We start from the raw sequence: 23,540 nt of genomic DNA, 5'->3' as shown, positions 1-23,540 counted from the left end.
AAATCACTTGCGAACGATTCTGTATACGTACTAATTTGTCTCTGCATTTTTCCCGCTCACCTTAAACGTGACGGAGGCTTTGGTGCAGTAGAAGCCAACAGACACAACGGGGTCCTTGGGTGAGTTCTGCAGGGGCCGGGCGGCTCCAGACTCCGGTGTGTCCGTGTAGAAACCAGACTCGCCCTCGCCCTCCTCCTCTTCTGCGCTCACGATGGCCGGGACGAAGGACCAGGCCCACGACATCCAGCCTTGATCTTCATCCTCTCCCTGGAAGTACTGACCCGTCAGAGCCGGATCGGACACGTCCATCAGACCTGCGGCACACGATGAGATCAGCTGCTGTCAGCGCGCTGGAATGTGTGTAATCTCACTGCGAGCGTCTTCTCACAGACACTCTGACATGCTTTAATTAAATCTCTCACTCAGCCTGTTTCTCCATTTCTCTCCTGAGAAGCTCTGAGACACACATGACAGTGTCCAGAGCAATAAACGAATGAAGAGAGAGAGAGAGAGAGACAGAAGGACTGTCATAACCACAGCTGCTCAGTTCATCTAAACAGCCTCAGAAACAAACCCATTCAAGAGAATGAGAAACTCACCAGAGACGCTCTCTCGAAGCGAGCCGCTCTCCTCCTCCTCTGCGTCTCGATGGACGCCCATCTCTCCGTAATACAGCGCGACACCCAGCTCCATCAGCCGGATGAACATGGGCAGCTGCTGGTCCGTCACAGACAGCTTCAGACTCTCCACCATCGTGTGAACCTCAACACACACACACACACACACACACCGTGAGCACGAGGAGAAGGCAAACCTCACCCTGACACACAAATGGCGCGCTCGCTTACTTTAATGACGGCGGGGATTTTGGCGTTGATGTTGTCGTAGGTGAAATGAAGACGAGTTCTGAAGGAACATTTGTAGAGCAGCGGGTCCTGATAAAACTCGATCTTCCCGCTCGCATTGCGCTTATCCAAACAAACGGTGCAGTCGGAAAAATTGATCACCTTCCTCAGGACCAGCTCAGGAGCTACAGAGAGAGAATGCTGGGTTTATTAGCTGCTCTTCAGATCGTGACGCAGCGCAGCAGCAGCTCACTCTAAAGAAGCACTTCAAAGGGTCAAAGGTCAACGTGTGTGTGATTCTTCATCTCTTCTGACCCTTCAGAGGAGTTTTGTGAACATGTTTATGCAGTTGTTAAAATAAAGATTCATTATTGTTGTTCCAGCTCATGCATTGCATTTGTGTAATTCAAAGGAATATTTATAAAGCAGAACTACAAATTCAAGCAATACTTGATCCCATGCATTCACCGCACTCACCGACGAGGTCCATGAACGCTCGGTCCCACAGATCGTCCACCGTGTAGCACTCCGCAGACGTGATGTTGACCGACAGCACGATGTCATCCTCCACATACTTCAGAATCAGATTATTGACCACGATATTGACGTTATTCACCACTCGCCGAATGAGGCTCTGCACGTACCCTACAGACAGACAGAGGAAAACTCAAACGCTTGGAGGCTCATACTTTACAAACCTCAGAAATCTATAAAAAAAAAATGCAGCACAACATGCTGAAAAATATATATATATTTGACACAAACAAAGATGTCCATCTGGGTCTGATGCACTTAGAGACAGAGCACATTTAGGCCACGCCCACACCGGGGGGGGGGGGGGGGGCAATCCAGCACTCTCCATTGACTCTGTATTACTGGAAGCTGCCTCCTTGTCATTTCTGACTTATAACAAAAACCAGAACAATGTCTATAATATACCGTAAATAAAGGTTTTTATAAGCTGCCGACCCACAAAACGAGTGTTTAAGGACACAAACAGCTGTAGATGTCGGGGTATTTCACGTTGGGCCATTCAGTTGGATCATTTCTCAAACTAAAGAAAGGTAAGGAAAAGGGGCGCTGACATAGACCAATAAAATGTAGTTTCTCCTCCTCTCAGGTTCACATCGGGTGCTCAAATAATCCTTTGACATGATTAAAATAATGAATGTTTCCTGTCGCCGATTACGTTTCTCTCCAGTGGGGGTATTTCTCAGAGTAAGACACGTAGCGCTCTACTTTTGTGACATTAAACGCTCGTTTTGTGGGTCGGCAGCTTATAAAAACATAGTTGTGTGTTTTGTAGCTTGTTTGCTGTACACCTCGTCACACAGCAGCTTTTAGACATTGTTCTGGTTTTTGTTATAAGTCAGAAATGACAAGGACACAGCTTCCAGTAATACAGAGTCGATGGAGAGCGCTGGATTGTTTCTCCACCGGTGTGGACGTGGGTTTCTGATTATGATGCGTGTCGCTCTGTCTCTATGTGATGTTCTTCTCTGTGGGTCAACAGCATAATTGTGAATAAATAAATTCCACACAGAGATCAAACTACAGCATCCCATCATTCAGTGCCTGGGTCAGTTCAGCAGGAGCTCGCGCAAACGCTCAATAAATCTGCTTTACACAGCGTCTGCACCGTTAATGACACCGGGGACGTTCTCAAGACGTCTCTCACCCACAAAAACAAAACGCTTGACACTTTTCAGGATTAGTTCATTGCAGCTATAATCGCAATCTCACTGATTAATTGTGCAGCCCTAATGTACATACATCAACAATTCAACATGTGTGTGTGTGAGAGAGACCAGAGCAGCTCACAACCAGAAGCTCCAGTTGAACAGCATGCATGGTCTAAGATTATTATTACTCAACAAAGCACCAAAGAACTGAAAGCAATAAATGGCCATAACCGCAGGACCAATGGCATTATTCAGCCCTGTTGAACGCTCGCAGTCCCACTTCAACTTATAAAACTTTAATGCTTTTTCCTTGTTGTCCAACTCAAATGTTTGTCTTCCTGTGCGAGTGGCGCTGCGTTTTATTAATGAGCTCTGGAGCGCCGCGGATCATAATCCGACAAACTCAAAGCCTCGCGATCAGGTGAAGAACAAAAAAGTGCTTTACAGCAGCAGCGAGGTTGTGCTTCATTTCCCGTGGGCATCACTCATGCGGGTGTGTGTGTGTGTGTGTGCGGTCCACGCTTACCGCGTGTCAGTCGTGGGTGTGTGTCGAACATGCGGGTCAGCGGCGGGTCTGTGTGTGTGTGTGAGTAGCACCTGCATTCACAGTCATAAAGTCATTCCCTGTTAGTGTTCTCTGGATCCAATTTAGCCAGCGGAGCGGCCGACTTTCCCTCCGTCTGCCTTCATCTCTCTATAAACTATTGCTTCAGCTGCACCTGTGCTGCGGCCCGTGGGGACCAAAAACTCCAGTCATAAAATAGCTGGAAAAACCAAGCGCTTTATGTGCTGCTCGAGCCAAGAGCGGCTCTCAGACTCCACCGGCCTCTTCCTGCCCACGGAACGCATCAGCTGCGGTCAGTGCCGCCCAGAATAAAGACAAGACGGGAACGTGTTTGGATGCGATTGTTGGCTGTGATTTTGAGATTGTGAACAGCGCTGACACTTTCATGCAGCTACGGCTCAAACTCTTGCACTTTTCAAGCTAATTTTTAGAATTCCAGTTAGGATGTAGAATTTTACAACTCACTAAATGAATAAATGTGTGATATTCACAACAAAAAAATATAAAGTTAAATCTGGCATACTGAGCCAAAGAGGAATGTGTGTGTGTGTGTGTGTGTGTGTGTGAGCTTCAATGAAAACAAACAGTGTGCTGAGCTCTGATGGGGGTCTTTAAGAGGCTTTCCAGATAAGAGCCGCTCCTCAGGGAGGGACCGTGGCCCCGCGGCCTTCACAACATCACTCACCTGGGGGCAGGTCAGGGTCGCTGGGGGCCTGCTGCACCCGTCGAGGTTTAGACGCGGCCTTAGAGCTCTCAGAGGCGCTGCGATTGGTCGAACTCGACGTACAGCTTTCATTATCATCCTGCACACAGAAACAACACAATCACAACCTTACACACAACATCTGAGAGGAGACACGAGATCAGAAGATTTCATGACAGTTTCTGTGTGTGTGTGTGTGGATCTGAAGGAATGAGGAGTTCTACACTGTGGGATAAACAGCAGTAAAGGTTTATTTCTCCTTTATTGCTGCTGTGTGTTTGTGATGAAAGAGTGAAGATGCAGCTAAAACAATCAGACGAGCGCAGCGTCGAGGTCAGACGCAAACATCCCAGGATGCTTGTCACTGATAACAGCCACTGATTTACTGGAGAGATTCACTTTACTGCATCAGTAACGGCCTCTAAACCCCCCCCCCCACGTGAGCCACGGTGACCTTTGACCCAAGACCAGCATCACACGGGCCCAGAGTTAAACACACTCAGTCAACCTCCGTAACATCAACAAGCCCTTGAGCAGCCACACCACACGCCTCCATCAGCTCCAGCTGTGTTAATGAAGACGTCTGACACAACAACACACACTCCAGCAGATATAATAAACAAATCATACCGAGAGATTAACACTGAGCACTCACACTCCATTTACAGAGACGAGGAGGAGCTGCTGAGAATCTACTGAAGATTATTCGCACACCTCCACATCTGCAAACACTTGCACCAGAGCAGCAAGTCTGCACATCTCTCTGAGTGCTGCTGCAGATCCAGAGCAGATCCTGCACATGAAACGCCTGCAGATGTTTCTACAGCATCATACTCCGCTTCTCAGAGGAACTGTAATAACAAACTACATTCATTAGATCATTAATCATCGGAGAAACTCACAGCGGACACTGCAAACCTCCTTCTGTTCTCAACACATACACACACATCACCTGAGACACAACACACACACACCACCTGACACACACACACACACAACCTGAGACAAAACACACACACACACAACCTGAGACACAACACACACACACATCACCTGAGACACAACACACACACACCACCTGAGACACACACACACACACACAAACACAACCTGAGACAAAACAAACACACACACACACACACATCACCTGAGACACACACACACACAAACACAACCTGAGACAAAACACACACACACACAACCTGGCACACACACACATCACCTGAGACACACACACACAAACACAACCTGAGACAAAACACACACACACACAACCTGAGACAAAACACACACACACACACACACACACACACACAACCTGAGACACAACACACACACACACACACACACACACACACAACCTGAGACACACACACACAACCTGAGACACACACACACACACACACACACACACACACACTCAATGTTGTCTCTCACCTGCACCCGTAACTTTGATTCTTTGATCAACCTGCTTCTTTCTGTCAATTGTTTTTTTCTGTTATTTTTTTTTTTTGTAAGTCTTCTTTCACAGTTTCTCTGTTTTATTTGTATAGCTGCATGCAAATGCAAACATGTAATGAAGTATATGTCATGTTTGAACTGAAATGGTCAGGGACCTGCGTCTGGTTTCGGGTCTCTCCGGGCCGAGCTTTACCAGCACATAATTTGTCTGAACGTCATTTGCAATTTTCCAAAAGTTCTTTCTGAACGGGACGGCTCTGTGAAACACATCTGCAACAAATACCTGTTTGGGAATTTAACAGAACCCGTCTCGACTTGTTTCCACATGGCAGAAGCACGCAGACGGCAGTAGCTGCAGCGGTGGGTGATATTAGTGCAGTCAAACACGCATATGTTCCAAATCTATTCTGCAGAAGCCGCTATAATCAGCTCTAATTGACTTCCCTCCTAAATGTGTTTCTAACTGGCCATCTATCCTCAGGACCTCCGCACAACGAGTCCCTGCGCGTGAGCGCTGCTTCGGTGCATGAAAACACGCTTCTGACGCCAACGAACACGGTGCGTCTTTTCCGACATCCGTGTCTGTGACGTGCAGTCGATCAGCACAGACAGCAATCTCCATGCTGTTCAATAACTGACATGAACTCTTCAGTATTTGAGCCGCAAAGTGTCTCAATCCCCTTTTTGAGGTGCCACAACTGTTCTGGAGGAAGGAACTACTGGTCGCGTTATACAAACAATTTCACAGATCGTCACTTCACGTGCAAACATCACATGAAGGCCACAAGGTTTACTCAATAAGCAGCTGAATATAACTTCAGTCAGGACTAGTAAGTGACTCTATTATACTAGCCTCATGTGATTATACTTTCAAACCATTGTAATAGTTGCATGTTTTAAAGATGCACACTTGCCCACTCCACCACAAGTGCTATGGACCTCAGTCAGAGTGGACGCCATATTGTGCTTTAAATATGTAATATTTAATATGTTTAAATAAATAAATTAAATATGGCTTTTCCCTGACTAAACTATTAGATACACATGAAACATGTTTCGTATTTGTTTGTGCAAACTGTGGATTGAGTGATTGTCTGCTCAGCGCAGAAGCCGCACACAGATATCAGATAAAGACAGACTCACTGATCAGAGCTTTCATACATGAACGTCTGCTGTAGGGATGCAACAATACAGTTAGTCCACGCTTCAATACGTACCTCGGTTTTTAACCATGGGTTTTGGTTCGGTTCTGATGGCTTGGCATATCAGAGTGTTTTTTGCAATAAATTAACAACAAAAAACTCCTGTAAACCTCTGTACACTGGAAAAAGCATGGATTATTATATGACTACTTAACATTTCTTTTGAGAGAAGTATTATTTTTCAGATTTTTACCCAAAATAGGATGGATTGGCCATTATTGGAGATGGTCCTCACTGCAGAACACAAGATCCAGGGGGCGTGATTGGTTCTAGATCCAACTCCTCCCACCTTACATATACCTGAACCTAACCGTCCCCACCCCGATCCCTAAACCCACCCATCTCCACCCTCTAGATGTGGATCCAACCCCGACCCCTGGATCTTTGTTCTGCAGTGAGGGGCTACTGCATTATTGAGTGCTATAAACACATGTAATGTGTGTTTCATTCATACTGGGCGCCAGAGGGCGCCCTCGCGCAGAAAATCCAAATATGCATCATAGAAGTAATAGAACTGATGATGTTCCAGGAAATCCCTAATATGGATAAAGACATCACTGTCGCTGTAACTGAATAAAAAGAAGATATAATGTTAAACGTTCTGAATGATGAAATGTAAGGACAATAAACACCCGCCTGTGACAATATATGGTTTATCTGTGATCTGTGTTCTTCAAGCCAACTCAGGTGTTTTCATAATGATTAAATATATTTGTAAGCCATTTCTAATCGACATAGCCTTTCTAAACAGTATAGAATATATTTTCTGCCTCATTCTGTGATAAGAAGCCACATCAGATCACAAAAGGAAGTTATTTCAAACACTCGACTGATGTTGTGAAGTAAAAACAAGTTATAATGTTCTCTTTTGTTGGACAACAGGTTTAGAAAAGCTTATTGCGTGTCATTACATTGCTTTTTCAAATATAAGCGTGGAGGCGTTCCACATCTCAACACGTGAACTCACACACACACACACACACACACACACACACATTTGTTTTTGTGAAAAGTAGGGACATCCCATAGGCATAATGGTTTTTATACTGTATAAGTCAAGTCAATATTATTTGTATAGCGCTTTTAACAATGCAAATTGTGTCAAAACAGCTTTACATCGGCTTAATATAAAGCTGGGTGGCTCACAGGAAACTGTGCATTTCTGCTTTCCCTCACTCTGTATGATTTATAAGCGTTTTGAAAAGTGGGGACATGGGGCAATGTCCTCATAAATCACCTTCACCTTGTAATACCTCTGTCATTATACACATTTATGTAATTTGTCACAAAAACGCACACACGCACGCACGCACGCACACACACGCACACATACACATACACATACAACAGACACGCACACGGACACACACATGCAGACACACACACGCAGACACACACACGCACAGACGCACGCAGACGCACACACGCAGACGCACACACGCACACACGCAGACGCACACACGCACACACACACACGCAGACACACACGCAGACGCAGACACGCAGACACACACACGCAGACGCACACACGCAGACGCACACACGCAGACGCAGACACACACACGCACAGACGCACGCACACACGCAGACACGCAGACACACACACGCAGACACGCGCAGACGCACACACGCACGCAGACACACACACGCACAGACGCACGCACACACGCAGACGCACACACGCAGACACACACACGCAGACACGCGCAGACGCACACACGCACGCAGACACACACACGCACAGACGCACGCACACGCACGCACGCGCGCAGACACACTCGCGCAGGCACACAAGCGCAGACACACGCGCAGACGCACGCGCGCAGACGCACCTTGCGCAGACACACGCGCGCAGACACACGCGCGCAGACACACGCGCGCAGACACACGCGCGCAGACACACACACGCACAGACACACACACGCACAGACACACACGCACAGACATGCACACGCACGCATGCAGACGCGCAGACACACACGCGCAGACACACACGCGCAGACACAGACACACACGCACAGACATGCACACGCACGCATGCAGACACACACACAGACACACACACAGACAGACACACGCACACACGCACACACCACACACGGAAATTATTTAAAAGCAAAAAACAAAAAAAACCGCAATTCATGTATTGAACCATGGATGTCGTACTGAACGGTTTGATATTATAATGAGAATTGTGACGTCCCTAATCCGCTGTGCTTCAGTCCACACAAACTCACACTCACTTGGAGCTTCAGCCGCTCGTATCCCAGACTCTAGATATCATTCAGACTAGGGGTGTGCGATATGACGATTTTTGATCGTGGACGCCTCCGTCTCTATATACTGTACAACACGACATACAGCAGTAGAGTTACTCAGACAGGACACTGCACTTATTCACGATCGCAAAAGTACATTATTTGCATACAAGCCTTGCTGGTTAAATGTTTAATTCACGCGCTGGTCTGACGTGCGCTTGTTCTGAGCGCATACACCTGAAGCACGCGCACTAAAACGCCTGTCTAACAGCGCCTGATTACTCAACTAAGTTATATTTTGCGCTAATACTGTCAAAACACACAAGGTTTACATACAGACTCAGTTGGTTATCTCTAAAATGAAAGTAAATAGTTAAGAGAGAAACGGATGCGTGCCTGTACTGTATATTAGATGCGTGCAGCTCTTAAAGGGACAGGACACTAAACGTGCTGCCGACTGTCATTAAAGGGATAGTTCACCCTAAAATTTAATTTCTGTCATTATTTACTCAGTGGAAAACCAAACAGTTGCTGGTCTACATTGACTTTGATAGTAGGAAAGAAAAATCCTATGGAAGTCACTGAGGACCAGCAACTGTTTGGTTTTCCACCTTCTTCAAAATGGCATTTATGTTCAGCACAAGAAAGAAACTCATTCCGGTTTAAAACGACTTTTGAGTAAATGATGATATAAAAATACAACATTATGACAGAATTGACAGACAGATGACAGAATATTAATTTGTGGGGGAACTATTCATTTAACGTTAACAAAACAACAAAACACAAAGAGAAAAACCCCTCACTGTTCTTGACTGAAAAACTTTAATACAGTTGCTTTAGGAATCAGTCTATGTAGTGTTTTATTTTTATATTTGTTCATTCAATTTCATTGAATGCTCTGCTAAATACACCTATTGTACCTGGAAATAAAGCACTGTTTGTTTTATTTGTATATTATGTGTATTTGTAATGTGTATCTTTGTTCTTATTTTTTAATAAGAAAAATAAAATAATGACAAAGATTTTTTATCTTCGCCCACTTTGGCCTAAATATCTGCCATGCATCTTTGTCTTTCTAGTTTGGCTGTAATGCTCAGACAACTTGTAAAACCAAAATAGTAAAACTAACAAAGAATCGTGATAAAAATCGTGAATCGTGATATTTCTATAAAAAACCGTGATATGATATTTTTCCCATATCGCCCACCCCTAATTCAGACACTGACCGTGGCTCCGTCCCGGAGCTTGAGGATGCACTCCATGGTGTTGATGGTGATGACCACGGGCTCCGAGCTCAGTTTGGTCCAGGGCACGTGGATGCGCAGCTCGTGGATGTGGCCGCTCAGGAAGGTGAAGGGCAGCTTGAGCTCCTGCAAACACACATGCAGCCCATCAGTCAAGCCAGAGCACTCACAATCAAACAGAACCAAATCACAAAGCCTTCAAACGCTTCCAGAGGCGTTCTAACAGTGGCTTTAATTGAAGATCACTAGAGAACGTTTAACTCCCGCTTGGGACGACGCAAGCTGCTTCTAATAATATCCTGCATCAAACTCTGAGAGCGTGTGCGGAGCCAAACATTCTCACAACATCACACAGTGATCCGTTCCAGATATATTATAACTGCAAAAGCTCAGTGTTGCCCAAATAAGAAAGCAGAGCAAATAGTCTGTAGCATGTACACGAGAGCGTCAGATGACAGCAGACAGACAGAGGAGAGCAGGGAAACATCCACTTCAAGCCTTCAGAAACAATATGAAAACACAACACAATACTGACACCTCTGAGGAATTCAGCTGAAAATATCATTTCATCTTTTTTATAAGATGTTGGCTATGCACAGTCACTGCTGATGCAGTTAGTCCATTTACACTAAATGTCAAGGGCAGATTAAAGCTTTTTTGTAAATTGATGCAGAATTATTTCAGAATCAGCTGATCCTTCGCAACTGACCAAGCTTTTGTTTGTTCAAATGTAAGTTTATGAAGGATCTGCATGTTTGCAATGCAATTTTACAGAAATTATCACAAAATAAGGATAAGCATTGCTGCCGGGTCACTTCTACTAGTGACACTGAATTTTCCCTTTTCCAAATCTTTAAATAAATCTTGTTCATGCTGTGTATTACTCTCTGTGTCGCCCTCATTTCCAATGAGCACGCCTGTAAGAGCATATGAATCAGCTCAAGCGTGAATGTAAGTCACTGAACGAGGCGACTGTAGTGTGAAAGTAACCTGAACAACACTGTTCCTCACACTAATCTCATCAGCTGTAACTGCTGTCAAATCAGACTTTCCTCGTTTTAGTGACTGCGAGAAGTATTTGACTCTATTCTGATTCAGTCTCACAGATTTAATCATGTAACTGCATTATTTAATCACTTCATCATTATCAACAGTATCAAGGGGAGTTAGGGAAATCAAATGTTTTACATATCCACCGTTTTCGTACATTTGTGCTTTGTGCAAATTATGGGAGTAACATCCGTCAAACTGTAAACAATCAGCAACCGCCAGCAAATTCAAAAGTTCACTCTATGAATGCCATGATAAACATTTTCAAAGACGTGACATTATTCTCCTCATGTCTCAAGTATGAACAAATTACTCTCAGCAAACCATGAATGAAATCTCAGGAGATGTCACAGATATTCTGGTGATACTAAAGTCACATTAAAATGCCAAGCAGTACATTATTTTCCCAAGGAATGTTTGCGTAGCTTCTCAGTGAACTTCGGCTCTGTGTAATACATTTACATTTATTCATTTAGCTGACGCTTTTATCCAAAGCGACTTACAAGTGCTATATATGTCAGAGGTCGCATGCCTCTGGAGCAACTAGGGGTTAAGTGTCTTGCTCAGGGACACATTGGTGTCTCACAGTGGATTCGAACCCGGGTCTCTCACACCAAAGGCATGTGTCTTATCCACTGCGCCATCACCACCCACGTGGTGCTCCATCTGCAAGCACGTGAAAATATCACATTTAATCAAATGTTTTTACTCCAAATTCACCTCCTAACGTCAGTCGAGTGTTTGCAATAAATCCTTCTGTGAGATTTGGCTTCTTACACAGAATAAGACACACAACATACAGGATTCTAATCAGTGATAAAGGCGATTAGCATAGCATTATTATATACTATTATAAAAACAATTATAAGAAGAAGAACTCAGATAAATATGTCGTAGTCGTGTTTATTAGTCATGTTGAATCAATGAAAGCAGTTAAATCTTCTGTTTATTCAGCTAGCGCTATAGGGATCTCCTGGGTTTCTCCTGCGGGGTGTATTTGAAGTTTCTCTGGTCTTCAGATGGAGATTTACTGCGGATCACAGAACCCTGCTTCACTGACAGATATGCATGACAATCACAGCTTTGCCTAATCGCGATTTACTGCCTTTGCGATTTAATTTCGATTAATCGTTCAGCCCTACCGAAGAATAAAAATAGAGCGTGATGGAAAATGTTCAGATCGTTCAGTCAGAATGATTTGTTTCAGTCCTTCTGGGAGGCAGATCCCAAAACCAGAAGTGCCGCCATATTTTAAAATGCAGTAAAGCTCCTTCAGAAAAGGCAGACAGAAGAAAAGCTTCATCACAACTGACCGCTGTGCTGTCTAACCCTCCTGCAGATGTAGATCAGCTGTAATCGTCTCTCACCTGCTCCAGCACGTCCAGTCTCAGGTCCAGTTTGCTCAGAACCACGTCGCCGCCCCATAATGACAGCTGCAGATCCGACGGCTTCAAGTTCTTTATGTAGCGGTTCACATAACTCATCAAGAGAGGAGAAACATAGGACTCCAGCATCCTGACATCCCTGCAGGCACACACACACACACAATCACAATCTCTCTCTCACACACACACACAATCACAATCTAACACACACACACACACACAGGTATCGTGTTTACATGGTTTACAGGACTCTCCATTGATGTAATGGTTTTTATACTGTACGACCACAACATTCTTTTAAATAGACTAGAAAATTATGTTGGCATTAGAGGAAGTGCACTGGCATGGTTCAAATCGTACTTATCTGACCGCCATCAATTTGTGGCAGTAAATGAAGAGGTATCAAACCAATCACAAGTGCAGTATGGAGTACCTCAAGGCTCAGTACTAGGGCCATTACTTTTCACGCTTTACATGTTACCCTTGGGAGATATCATTAGGAAACATGGCGTAAGCTTTCACTGTTATGCTGATGATACTCAGCTCTATATTTCTTCGCAACCTGATGAAACTTACCAATTTGCAAAACTAACGGAATGTATAGTTGATATCAAAAACTGGATGACTAGCAATTTCTTACTGCTAAATTCTGAAAAAACAGAGGTGTTAATTATTGGACCAAAAACTCTAACTCTAATAACCTAGATCACTGTCTAATACTTGATGGCTGTTCTGTAAATTCGTCATCAGTTAGGAACCTAGGTGTACTTTTTGATAGCAATCTTTCCTTCGAAAAACATGTTTCTAGCATGTTTCATGCATTCATGACCTCGAGGTTAGATTATTGTAATGCTTTATTGGGTGGTTGCTCTGCACGTTTAATAAACAAACTCCAGCTGGTTCAAAATGCAGCAGCTAGAGTTCTTACTAGAACCAGGAAGTATGACCACATTAGTCCGGTTCTGTCAACACTGCACTGGCTCCCTATTAAACAGCGTATACATCTTAAGATCTCGCTAATTACCTATAAAGCCCTGAATGGTTTGGCTCCTCAGTATTTGAGTGAGCTCTTATCACATTATAGTCCTTCACGTCCGCTGCGATCTCAAAACTCTGGCCATTTGATAATATCTAGAATATCAAAATCAACTGCGGATGGGAGATCCTTTTCCTATTTAGCTCCCAAACTCTGGAACAATCTACCTAACACTGTTCGGGAAGCAGACACACTCTGTCAGTTTCACATTCACTCCCCCCACCTACAATCCCTGCTGGCCCGAGACTCGAACCCGCAACCTTTGGATTACGAGTCAACATACTGCAGTATGTCATTTTTTAAAGCCTTTTAAAAACAGGGACATTGACTCATAAACCACCTTCACATTGTAAGTATGTATGACACGGGAGACAGGGGAAGTCGTGGCCTAATGGTTAGAGATTCGGACTCGTAATCCAAAGTGACATACTGCAGTATGTTGACTCGTAATCCAAAGGTTGTGGGTTCGAGTCTCGGGCCGGCAGGGATTGTAGGTGGGGGGAGTGAATGTCCAGCGCTCTCTCCACCCTCAATACCACGACTGAGGTGCCCTTGAGCAAGACACCGAACCCCCAACTGCTCCCCGGGCGCTGCAGCATAAATGGCTGCCCACTGCTCCGGGTGTGTGTTCACGGTGTGTGTGTGTGTGTGTGTTCACTGCTGTGTGTGTGTGTGTGTGTTCACTGCTGTGTGTGTGTGTGTGTGTGTGTGTGTTCACTGCTGTGTGTGTGTGTGTGTGTGTGTGTTCACTGCTGTGTGTGTGTGTGTGTTCACTGCTGTGTGTGTGTTCACTGCTGTGTGTGTGTGTGTGTGTGTGTGTGTGTGTGTGTGTGTGTGTGTGTTCACATTGGATGGGTTAAATGCAGAGCACGAGTTAAATACACAATTATAAGTCTCAATAAACCACCCAAACCAGTTCACATACAAACAGTGTGTGGAAGGTTACTTTGGAAATGTAATAGGTTACAGATTACAAGTTACCTATTTAATATGTAATCAATTACTTTATTAATGTAACTGCTTACGGTTGGTTACTTTTCTAAATTTCTAACGAATGTTTTCGACTGTTAATCACTAATAATACTCAACACTGATTACAGTCAGACTTTCAAAGTACTCCATCTGTTGAATTAAGATTATAATAATTAAATTTTAAAGCACAGACACCACAACTTTTTACTACAAGAAGTATTCAGATGTAATGGTTAACAATTTCATAAGTAGCTGTAATTTAATTATACATTTTTTAAATACACAGATTACAGTTAGGTTACATTTATAGGTAACACTTTATTTTAAGGTGTTCTTGTTACACGTTACATGTGCTTACTATTATAACAACAACAAATTGTGCGTAATTACATGGAAGTAACCCTAATCCTAACCATATATTAATTACATGTAGTTCATTTATATTACTCAGTACCTAAATGTATAATTACACTGTAACAAGGACAACTTAAAATCAAGTGTAACGCATTTATTTTGTAATTATATGACGTAATGCCGTTACATGTCACTAGTTACGTTACTTCCAGACACAGAACTGTAGCAGGCCAAATCAATCTGGCTTCTTTCAGAGGATTCACAACTCTCTGATCCATCGACCGCTGAACACACCATATTTACCTGATCGTGGCCCTCCACCGGGGTCACCGGGGTCACATAATACAAGCATAAAATAATTAGCGAACGTTAACTGTATTCTGATGTCATTCATGTCTCTCGTCAGAATGATTGATGTGGCCAATCAAATCAAAGGAGGCGGGGCTTAACGGACGCTTCAGATTTAACGGTCAACGGTTTTATAATAATTACAATAATCACCGCAAAACTACTCGACTTGTGCCAAAATCTGCCGTTTTACATACAAAAATATAATTTAGGTAATTCATGTAATTCTTAACTGCCAGTTTTCATCATATTAAGCATAAATTAAGAATGAATGTGTTCATATTGTGAATTAATTAATAAACTCTGTTACCTGTTTTTCCGGAGAGTTATGATCCTCACACCTCCATCAGGACAGACCATTAAAATAGTTTACTTAATACATTTGAGCTCTTTCATGTATTCCTTCCACTGTCTGTTTTTGATCAGAAGTGTTTGATCAGGTTTTGTGTTATGATGATATTTCTGTGTCTGTGCTCCAGAAGTTAAAGAGGAACTCCAAACACTAATGTTCTTCATCAAACACGACAGACAGCCTGTAATGTGCCTGTGTTCCTCTGAGAGAGCGGTGATATCTGCAGTTATTCATCATCTGAGCCTGTGTTTACTGTGTTTACGACACTCGGAGCGCAGCTTTGATCGGTGTTTCTAAAGCCCTGCGCGCATTCATGATCGACATCTGTCTCGACATCACACTCACAGACACACACAGACTCTCACAGACACACACAGACACACACAGACTCTCACAAACACATACAGACACACACTTACAGCTTCACCAACGCGTCAGACTCCTGCAGAAACACAAACACGAACCGCGGCCATCACTTCCGCATACACAACGCCACAGCGTCATCGCCTGCGTACATACGTCACTTCCGGCTGACGCGACGCAGACGTGTACGCGCGCGTAAAAGCGGCGAGTCAGGGCAGTTTGAGTAAAATTGACATTTTTGTTCAGTTTCTTTCAAACACAGACGATATTGATTAAATTACACACACGTCTTAAAGTGAAGTTCAGCTAATCTAATCATCATTACCCAAGCAATGACTTTACAGGAATATTGATTATTACTATACACTGATGATGCTTATTAATGCTTATTATGACGCTCAGCGCGAGTCCTGATTAATCATAACCTTTAATGAGAGATAGAGCAATAATTAATGTAAGATGTGTAGAGTTTGAGTAGAGTTAGTGTAGGACTGAAATAAACAGAGGTTTATGAACAGAATCCTCCCGAACATGCATTTATTAAATATAGCTTAATATCTGTAAATAGCCTCTACTTCTGTATTATTAAATACTGACTATATACTTCTGTATTATTAAATACTGACTATATACTTCTGTATTATTAAATACTGACTATATACTTCTGTATTATTAAATACTGACTATATACTTCTGTATTATTAAATACTGACTATATATTATTAAATACGGACTAACTTTAACATGGCATGCTTCTTGTTATTATTATTATTATTATTATAAACACAATCTCTATGGCTATTAAAAACTGCCTATAGGCTACTAATGATTTTTAAATACTGTGAATTATTTTATTGAACACTGATGCAGTCCTGATAATTTTAATAAACTGTTCAGCCGTAAATGCACATCCGCTGTTTGCATGCATTCAGTGAATATGTGATGTTTTCTGAGTTATTGAGCAGATGTCATAAACCAGTGTTCGTTCACATTTGTTCTATTTTCGTGTTCTTCCTTTGAGATTTGCCTTTGATGGGAATCATCTCAGTTTCCTGCTCCAAACCGGCTCCTCGTTTATTATTATTATAGGATTTACACCTTTTACAATTGCGTCGTTAATTAACAAAAGAACTCTACAAATTAATCTGTTATTAATTTCAAGAGTTTAATTTTACGGGCTCGTAATTCACATGGACCATTGATCTTTTTTAATATTTATGATTATATATTTAAAGATTTCCAGATGAGTTTCGTCTCAAACCCGTCCATCTGCCAAACAAACATCTATTTCTGCGTGTATGTATTTGTTTAGATAACGATTATATATATTCTTTATTATTTATAAAGGCTACACTATATTTGCTGACATTGTGTTTTTAAGATGAAAGCATGAATTAGTTGTTGTGCATTATTATAGATGATGAAATAAACTCGATCCGAAACGGCACTGTATCAGTTCTCATGCAGACAGAGCATTATCCACAGCTAGAGATGATGAAACTAACCACAGGCCACAGAGAGACATATAATAGACTAGTCGCATTCATTCTTAACAAAATAACAAATCATTTAAACTTAAAATGTCTCAGTTTTGACACACACTCAGTGTAGCCTAAAGGAATATATAGCTCTGAAGTTAAATCACTGCTGACAATTGTTTTAATGATAATTAAAATTAGATGTCGGGACATATTAAAATAAAACGTCCGAAGGGGAAAAGTACATGTTTTTTGTTTGTTTTTTACAAAAGTCCAGTCACCATTTAAAACAAGATAACTCTTTTATTAAAGCAGAATTGTGTCCGTGTCTTCTAACACATTGTATTGTCTTTGACTGAAACACATTATTGCATGAATCCTGTGATCCGCTTTATTTAATGAATTCTCCCAGTTGAGTTCAGATGCAGGTGATGATAAAATAAGGATAAAAACTTTATTTACATGAGTTCACAGAGTCTGTTTAGGTGCAAGCGAGTCCGTGGGGTCCGTCACACAACAGAGTGTGCACTCGTTAGTTCACTAGTTAGTAGTCCAGCTGTGGGCTGTGTGTCAAACTGTGGCGTCGCAGGTCACAGTTGCGCCGAAACAGCTTCCCGCAGCGGCCGCAGGAGAAAGGCTTGAGGTCTGTATGGGTGAGAAGGTGAGTTTTCAGGTTACTTCTTTGATTAAAGGTTCTTCCGCATGTGGGGCATTTGTGAGGAGATTCCTGTTCAGATTTGAAGCAAGCAAAGGATTATTCCCTTCAGTTTTCCATCAAAAATATAGGCTTCATTGTCAACATTTGAGGCCCAGATGTTTATGTAGGCCCGTGTATGCTCGACAGCCCCAAACATGGCATTTTAATTAAGAGCTACGAACGAACAAAAGCGTGTTTGTGCAGAATGTCATTCACATATACAGAAGGTATAAATGAGGACAATTTACCTGCAAGTGCAACGTTTTATGAACCGCCAAAGTTCGCGACTGACAGAAGCCCTTGCCGCACTCCTGACATCTGAACGGTTTCTCCTTGGAGTGAATATATCTGCAAAACAAGCGAGAATGAGTCAAGCTGGAGCTCCTGGAGCAGAACAGCACCTCTCTCTCTCACACACACACACACACACACACACACACTCGACAGAACTCTCTGGAGCGGTCACCTGTGGTCTCGCAGGTGGTCTTGTCTCCTGAAGGCTTTGTGGCAGATGTCGCAGGTGTAAGGCCGCTCGTCGGTGTGCGTGCGCTCGTGAATCAGTAGATTGTAGGATTTGGTGAAGTGTCTCCCGCAAAACTTACAAATAAATTCCTTTTTGCTTTTGGACGGGAGTCTGCCGCGCGCCGGCTTGCGCTCCGGGGAGAGTTTGCCCAGCTCGCCCGCTTTGGGCGGATCCTCCTGCGTGGCCGCCGCTGCGAGGTTCGCGAAGTCGAACCTGGGTCTGTCTTTGAGCTGCGCGGGGACGACGCGCGTCGCGGATCCGTGTTTGGGGTGGAAGAGATGCGCGGCGAACGGCAGAGCGGCGGAGAAGGCGAAGCGCGGGTCCACGAGGCTCTGAACCGGCGGGTAGCCCAGGGTCCAGTGGTTCATCTGCACGGTTTGGAGCGAGCTCAGGCCGTACAGATGATCCGCGGCGGCGGGGAACGCGTTGAGCGTCTGCAGGAGCGAGTAGTTGAGCTGCAGCGCCGGGTGCAGCGGGATCGGCGCCGGTAACGCTTTACTGCCCATCTCGGAACCGAACTGCAGCAGGATCCTGGGAAAACACAAGCAAACCGAGTCATCAAACACCGCCTAGTTTTCCTTACTTTTTGAAAAGTTGTTTCTTTCCTCAGATTATGATTTGAAAAACATATAGGCTACAGGAAATATATTTAGCAGCATTTATTATTCTCTTTTTCTAATTGCCTCGCATGCAAAACATCTGTTTATGCTGATATAATTTTACTATCCCCATATATATATATATATATATATATATATATATATTATTATTTTTATTTTTTTTTGCCTTTTTTTTTTTGGTTATTATATTTATAGACTATAGGGTTTTTTCTTCAATTTCGTCCCGTGCCGTAGCTACTGTCGCTATTTAAACAAGCTGTCATGAAAACGCGTTTAAAACAGACGGCTATATTTCTATGAAAAAATAAATAAATCTATGCTAATAGTCATCAAAAATCACAGCAAACCACGGAACGAGCCGGAATGAAATCTAGAGCAAAAGTTTGGCTGGACATTGATCTGTTTCGAAGGCGTCGGGTGGTTCCTGAAAGCGTTCATGTTTACTGACTCTAACAGGCCTAATATTAAACTTGACTTAAATCTGAAGGACAACGAGATGTCGAGATTTGTTTAGAGTGTTTGAGATCTTCAGATATCAGACTGCTTCACTCTGTTTGCAAAATATTTATATATTATTATGAAGAAAATCTCAGATAAATCACCAATCATTAACTGCTCAAGAAAATTTCTCTGACCTCTATAACTCTATAAGACAAAATGCGTTTCTATTAATATCGTTTGTTGCACACTGATCCAGATGTGATTACAGCTACCAATCACGACAATCGAACTCTACGATGGAGAAAATACTTTGTTTTAATTCTCGTTCTTGGAAAATAACAGCATCATAAATCGTGTAACTTAAGCATCAGTTTTTAATTTAAATGTAGGTTACAGCTCGTCGCATGAGAGTTTCTATTAAAACAGAATAAAGTTGTTTTCTCACCCTAATGCCAAAGGTCGCAGTTCGACTGTAATCCACACAGAGCGAGGAACTTCAGCTCAAATTCATAACTACAGTTTAAACATGCTAAAGCGTGTCATCTTCAGGAGTGTGGAGAGTTAGAGTCCGGTTCTGCTCTGGATCCCCGGACCCCGCTGTTCTAGTTCTAGCGGCGGAGCTTCACGGACCCGCCCCTCCACACACTCACACGCACACACACACACACTCACACACACACACACACACACACACACACACACACACACACACACACACACATGTTGGTTTTTGTGGTTTATGGGGACTCTCCATAGGCGTAATGGTTTTTATACTGAACAAACTGTGTGTGCTATTGCCCTACACCAACCCTACACCTAAACTTAGTCCTCACAGGAGACTTTGTGCATTTTTAGATTTTCAAAAGAACACCATTTAGTATGTTTTTTAAGCCTTTTGAATTACGGGGACATAGGCAGTGTCCTCATAAACCACCTTCATATTGTAATACCTCTGTCATACCCATGTCATTATACACATTTGTGTCCTCATAAACCACATAAACATGCACACTCACACACACACACACACACACACACACGCATACACTCACTCACTCACTCACTCACTCACACACACACACACACACACACACAGGTTTGTTACACGAGGAAACACTTTCACATCTCCAGGTGAAATCACTCAATCATCTTCTCCCTCCAAACCTGTATGGCTTTCTTCTTCTGCGAAACAAAACGAAGATATGTAGAATTTTTTTATTTGTTTGTTTTTTTGTTTGGAAAATATTAAATTCAGTGTTGTTTGGTTCCAAACATTTTTCAAAATGTTCTATCATGTGTGTTTCACAGAAGAGAGGATCATACAGGGTTGAATGACACGAGAGAGTGAATAAAGACATAATAATGATTTCTGACTTTGAAGTATTAACCGGCTGTTAATGATTCGGCTCAATTAAGATAATTGTTTCAGATTTATTTAGTGTCATGATGATCCGACAGATAAACCTCACTTTAAACATTAATATTTAAAAAACCCTTTAATTCAACTCCAGTCGCGTTCATCACTTCTGCTTCTGGACAATTCCAGCACATTATTAATGTACTAATTATCAACTGATTTCCTAAAACATGCTACGAAAACGTTTTAGCATAAAAAAAGTGTATTGCAAATACATTCTCTTTTTTTGTATCTTTATATAGCCTAAATATCTTTTATCTGATCAGAATATGTTTAAAATGAACGTAGGACTATGAATCATGTCGTTTTATGTAAAAATAAATAAATAAATAAATATAAATAAAGCAGACTATTTGTTTTTGTTTCTTAACTTTTTTCGGCGATTTTTCAGTGATTAGCCTATAGCTTTTATCTTAAAAAAAGGAATAACAATAATAATATAATAATAATTGCCTACTACATTAAAATAAATAATTGTTATTGTGTTTAAATCGCGTTCATGAATCTAGTCTATACTGATATGAATTAAGGGGTTTTGTGGACGAGCAGATATTATTATGATGAACAAAGCAAATAGGCTTATATCAGTGAGGGGTCATTTTTTCAGTTATTTCGACTGAAACGACTGGACTTCACTGGTGTTATAAGAGGTTTTTACACTAGATCTTACATGAGCAGAAACAGTGCGATGAATGTAGTTTGAATGAGTGAAGAGCGCCACCTATCGGTCTCTGAGTGGAACTAATCCTGAAACCATCACGAGCGACGAGAACACATGCGTTACTGTCAGATATGTGTTCATATATCAGTCACCATATTATAGCCTCAGCTCTCTGTCAGTCAACAGGAAGTACAGCAAGATCTGATGTAGGTACATTTAAAAACGATTCCTCATATATATATATAGGCTTTATATACACACACACACATACATATATATCAGATACATGCATATAAACAAATACCTACAAATGTATAGACACACACACATATATACATGTAATTTACAAATAAATCATTCTTTTTACTTTTGAATTAATGCTTAATTTTTCAAAACAAGACCTGCAGTTTATAGAATGGGTTGTGATGTAAACAGGTTGTGTAGAAAAGAAAAACACAAACCGTGAAAACATCACAAACTTGCAGAGAATTCCAAACACTCACACAGGAGATGCTGTATTTCTGTATGATTTGAATGTCTTATATAGATCTGTTTCTTCCATTTATTCATTTATCAGATGCTTTAACCTGGTTTGACGAAGCAGCAGCAGAACATAGAAACAGTTTAATTTTAGCTGTAAAGAGCATGTTGAGTTGTGTCAGCTGTCCAATGATCAGTAATACCCACTAATCAGTCAGTTATGAGCACACATATCTGTGTGTCTGGACACTCTGTCTGTAATCTCACACACACTGATCCTCCACAGAAGTGTGTGAATGTTAAAGCAGAAAACACACACACACACGCACACACACACACACACACACACACACACACACTCTCGCTGTAATGGCCGACCGAACAATCAGCCAGCGAAGTTCCGCTTACAGCTCCACAAACAAACCCAGCGGCCACATCGAGCAGCTGCACACACACACACACACACACACACACACACACACACGACAGAACTGCTGGAACTGCTTTAATGATATCTGACTCTGTGCTGGATCTCCAGCAGGAAGTGATGAAGACTCACATCAATGGAGCGACGACTCGATTGAAAGGCCTCGACACACGACTCCGATCCGTTCGACCGTCTGGAGCCACATTCAGAAAGAAGACTAAAGAAAAGAGGTTTTGTAGGTAAGGTGAAGTTTACCTGGAACAGGCTGAGAGGTGGTGAGGAGCTGGAGTGAGACGGAGTAGCTACAGAGAGGCAGGATGTCAGCCGAACCTGCTGTGGTTAGCAGCCCCCTCGCATGCGCTCATCCTGCCCCCCGCCTCAAAGACACCCAGCCTCCACTCTCACCTCGCCTGAGACGCTCCCTTCTGCAGTCAGGAGAGTCTCCCAGAACACTTCAGCAAACACCATAGGCCTCCACACAAAGATGCTCTGGTCACATCGATTAAACACGCAACACACGCGACACACACGCGACACACACACGACACGTGATGCTCCACATGCAGTGAGAAACAAACCCATGCACTCACCGTCCTGAGATCAGCCGTGAATCATCCCGTGCTCGTCTGCTGTTTGAAGTGTTTCCGTCATGCTGGTTTGCAGCAGAACGTCTCTGTGATCTAGTGGAGTCACATCTGAAGATACTTCATTAACCTGAGAGCGAGAGAGAGAGACGAGTGAATGAGTGAGTCTTCTGCTGCTCTGTGAGACTCAACCTGTAGATGATGGACTTCACCTAACTTTAGCTCACTGTTAGATGCTCTGAATGAAGTTGTGCTGCAGCTCACACTCACACTCTCACACAGACACTCTCACACACACACACACACACACACACACACGTCTGGTTTGCTATCCTTGTGGGACTCTCATAGGCGTAATGGTTTTTATACTGAACAAACTGTGTGTGCTA

General features: G+C 42.7%; 2 protein-coding genes across 8 annotated transcripts in view; both read right to left on the bottom strand.

Moving 5' to 3' along the window:
* Nucleotides 1-15,942, bottom strand: part of LOC306877490 (intermembrane lipid transfer protein VPS13B-like) — a 190,568-nt gene extending 174,626 nt beyond the window's left edge. For 2 of the 4 annotated variants that reach the window (XM_079429264.1, XM_079429261.1), the window contains exons 1-8: nucleotides 15,419-15,783; nucleotides 12,381-12,537; nucleotides 9,946-10,089; nucleotides 3,778-3,895; nucleotides 1,323-1,490; nucleotides 849-1,030; nucleotides 600-762; nucleotides 61-314 (exon numbers count right to left, since the gene is read on the bottom strand). In XM_079429264.1, coding sequence (XP_079285390.1) covers nucleotides 61-314; nucleotides 600-762; nucleotides 849-1,030; nucleotides 1,323-1,490; nucleotides 3,778-3,895; nucleotides 9,946-10,089; nucleotides 12,381-12,537; nucleotides 15,419-15,468 — 1,236 coding nt within the window. In that variant the 5' untranslated portion in view covers nucleotides 15,469-15,783. Of the gene's footprint in view, nucleotides 1-60; nucleotides 315-599; nucleotides 763-848; nucleotides 1,031-1,322; nucleotides 1,491-3,777; nucleotides 3,896-9,945; nucleotides 10,090-12,380; nucleotides 12,599-15,418; nucleotides 15,784-15,879 lie in introns of those variants that run through there. The other 2 variants (XM_079429263.1, XM_079429262.1) reach the window with 2 other exon arrangements.
* A 1,523-nt stretch (nucleotides 15,943-17,465) lies between these two features.
* LOC306877869 (protein odd-skipped-related 2-like) lies at nucleotides 17,466-23,134 on the bottom strand. Of its 4 annotated transcripts, none has more exons than XM_079429878.1 (4): nucleotides 20,028-20,163; nucleotides 18,465-19,052; nucleotides 18,247-18,346; nucleotides 17,466-18,028 (listed from the first exon to the last, which is right to left on the bottom strand). In XM_079429878.1, exons 2-4 carry the CDS (start codon nucleotides 19,025-19,027, stop codon nucleotides 17,846-17,848), a joined length of 846 nt encoding a protein of 281 aa, XP_079286004.1. In that variant the 5' UTR covers nucleotides 19,028-19,052; nucleotides 20,028-20,163; the 3' UTR covers nucleotides 17,466-17,845. The 4 variants fall into 4 exon arrangements, with proteins under 4 accessions (XP_079286004.1, XP_079286006.1, XP_079286007.1 ...); XM_079429880.1 differs by having other exon boundaries at nucleotides 17,466-17,946; XM_079429881.1 differs by lacking the exon at nucleotides 20,028-20,163 and adding an exon at nucleotides 22,823-23,134 and having other exon boundaries at nucleotides 17,470-17,946.
* Between the last annotated feature and the right edge of the window lie 406 nt (nucleotides 23,135-23,540).

The sequence above is a fragment of the Barbus barbus genome, assembly GCF_936440315.1.
Source record: "Barbus barbus genome assembly, chromosome: 12".
Lineage (NCBI taxonomy): Eukaryota > Metazoa > Chordata > Actinopteri > Cypriniformes > Cyprinidae > Barbus > Barbus barbus.
Note: the sequence above shows the minus strand (reverse complement) of the source record. Positions and strands in the feature narration are given on the sequence as shown.

Coding starts and splice junctions, on each gene's coding strand:
- LOC306877869 (XM_079429879.1), bottom strand. CDS start 19,027: ATGGGCAGTAAAGCGTTACCGGCGCCGATCCCGCTGCACCCGGCGCTG. Junction 18,347..18,464: donor GACCACCTGCGAGACCACAG/GTGACCGCTCCA, acceptor CTTGTTTTGCAG/ATATATTCACTCCAAGGAGA. Junction 18,029..18,246: donor ATAAAACGTTGCACTTGCAG/GTAAATTGTCCT, acceptor AAATCTGAACAG/GAATCTCCTCACAAATGCCC.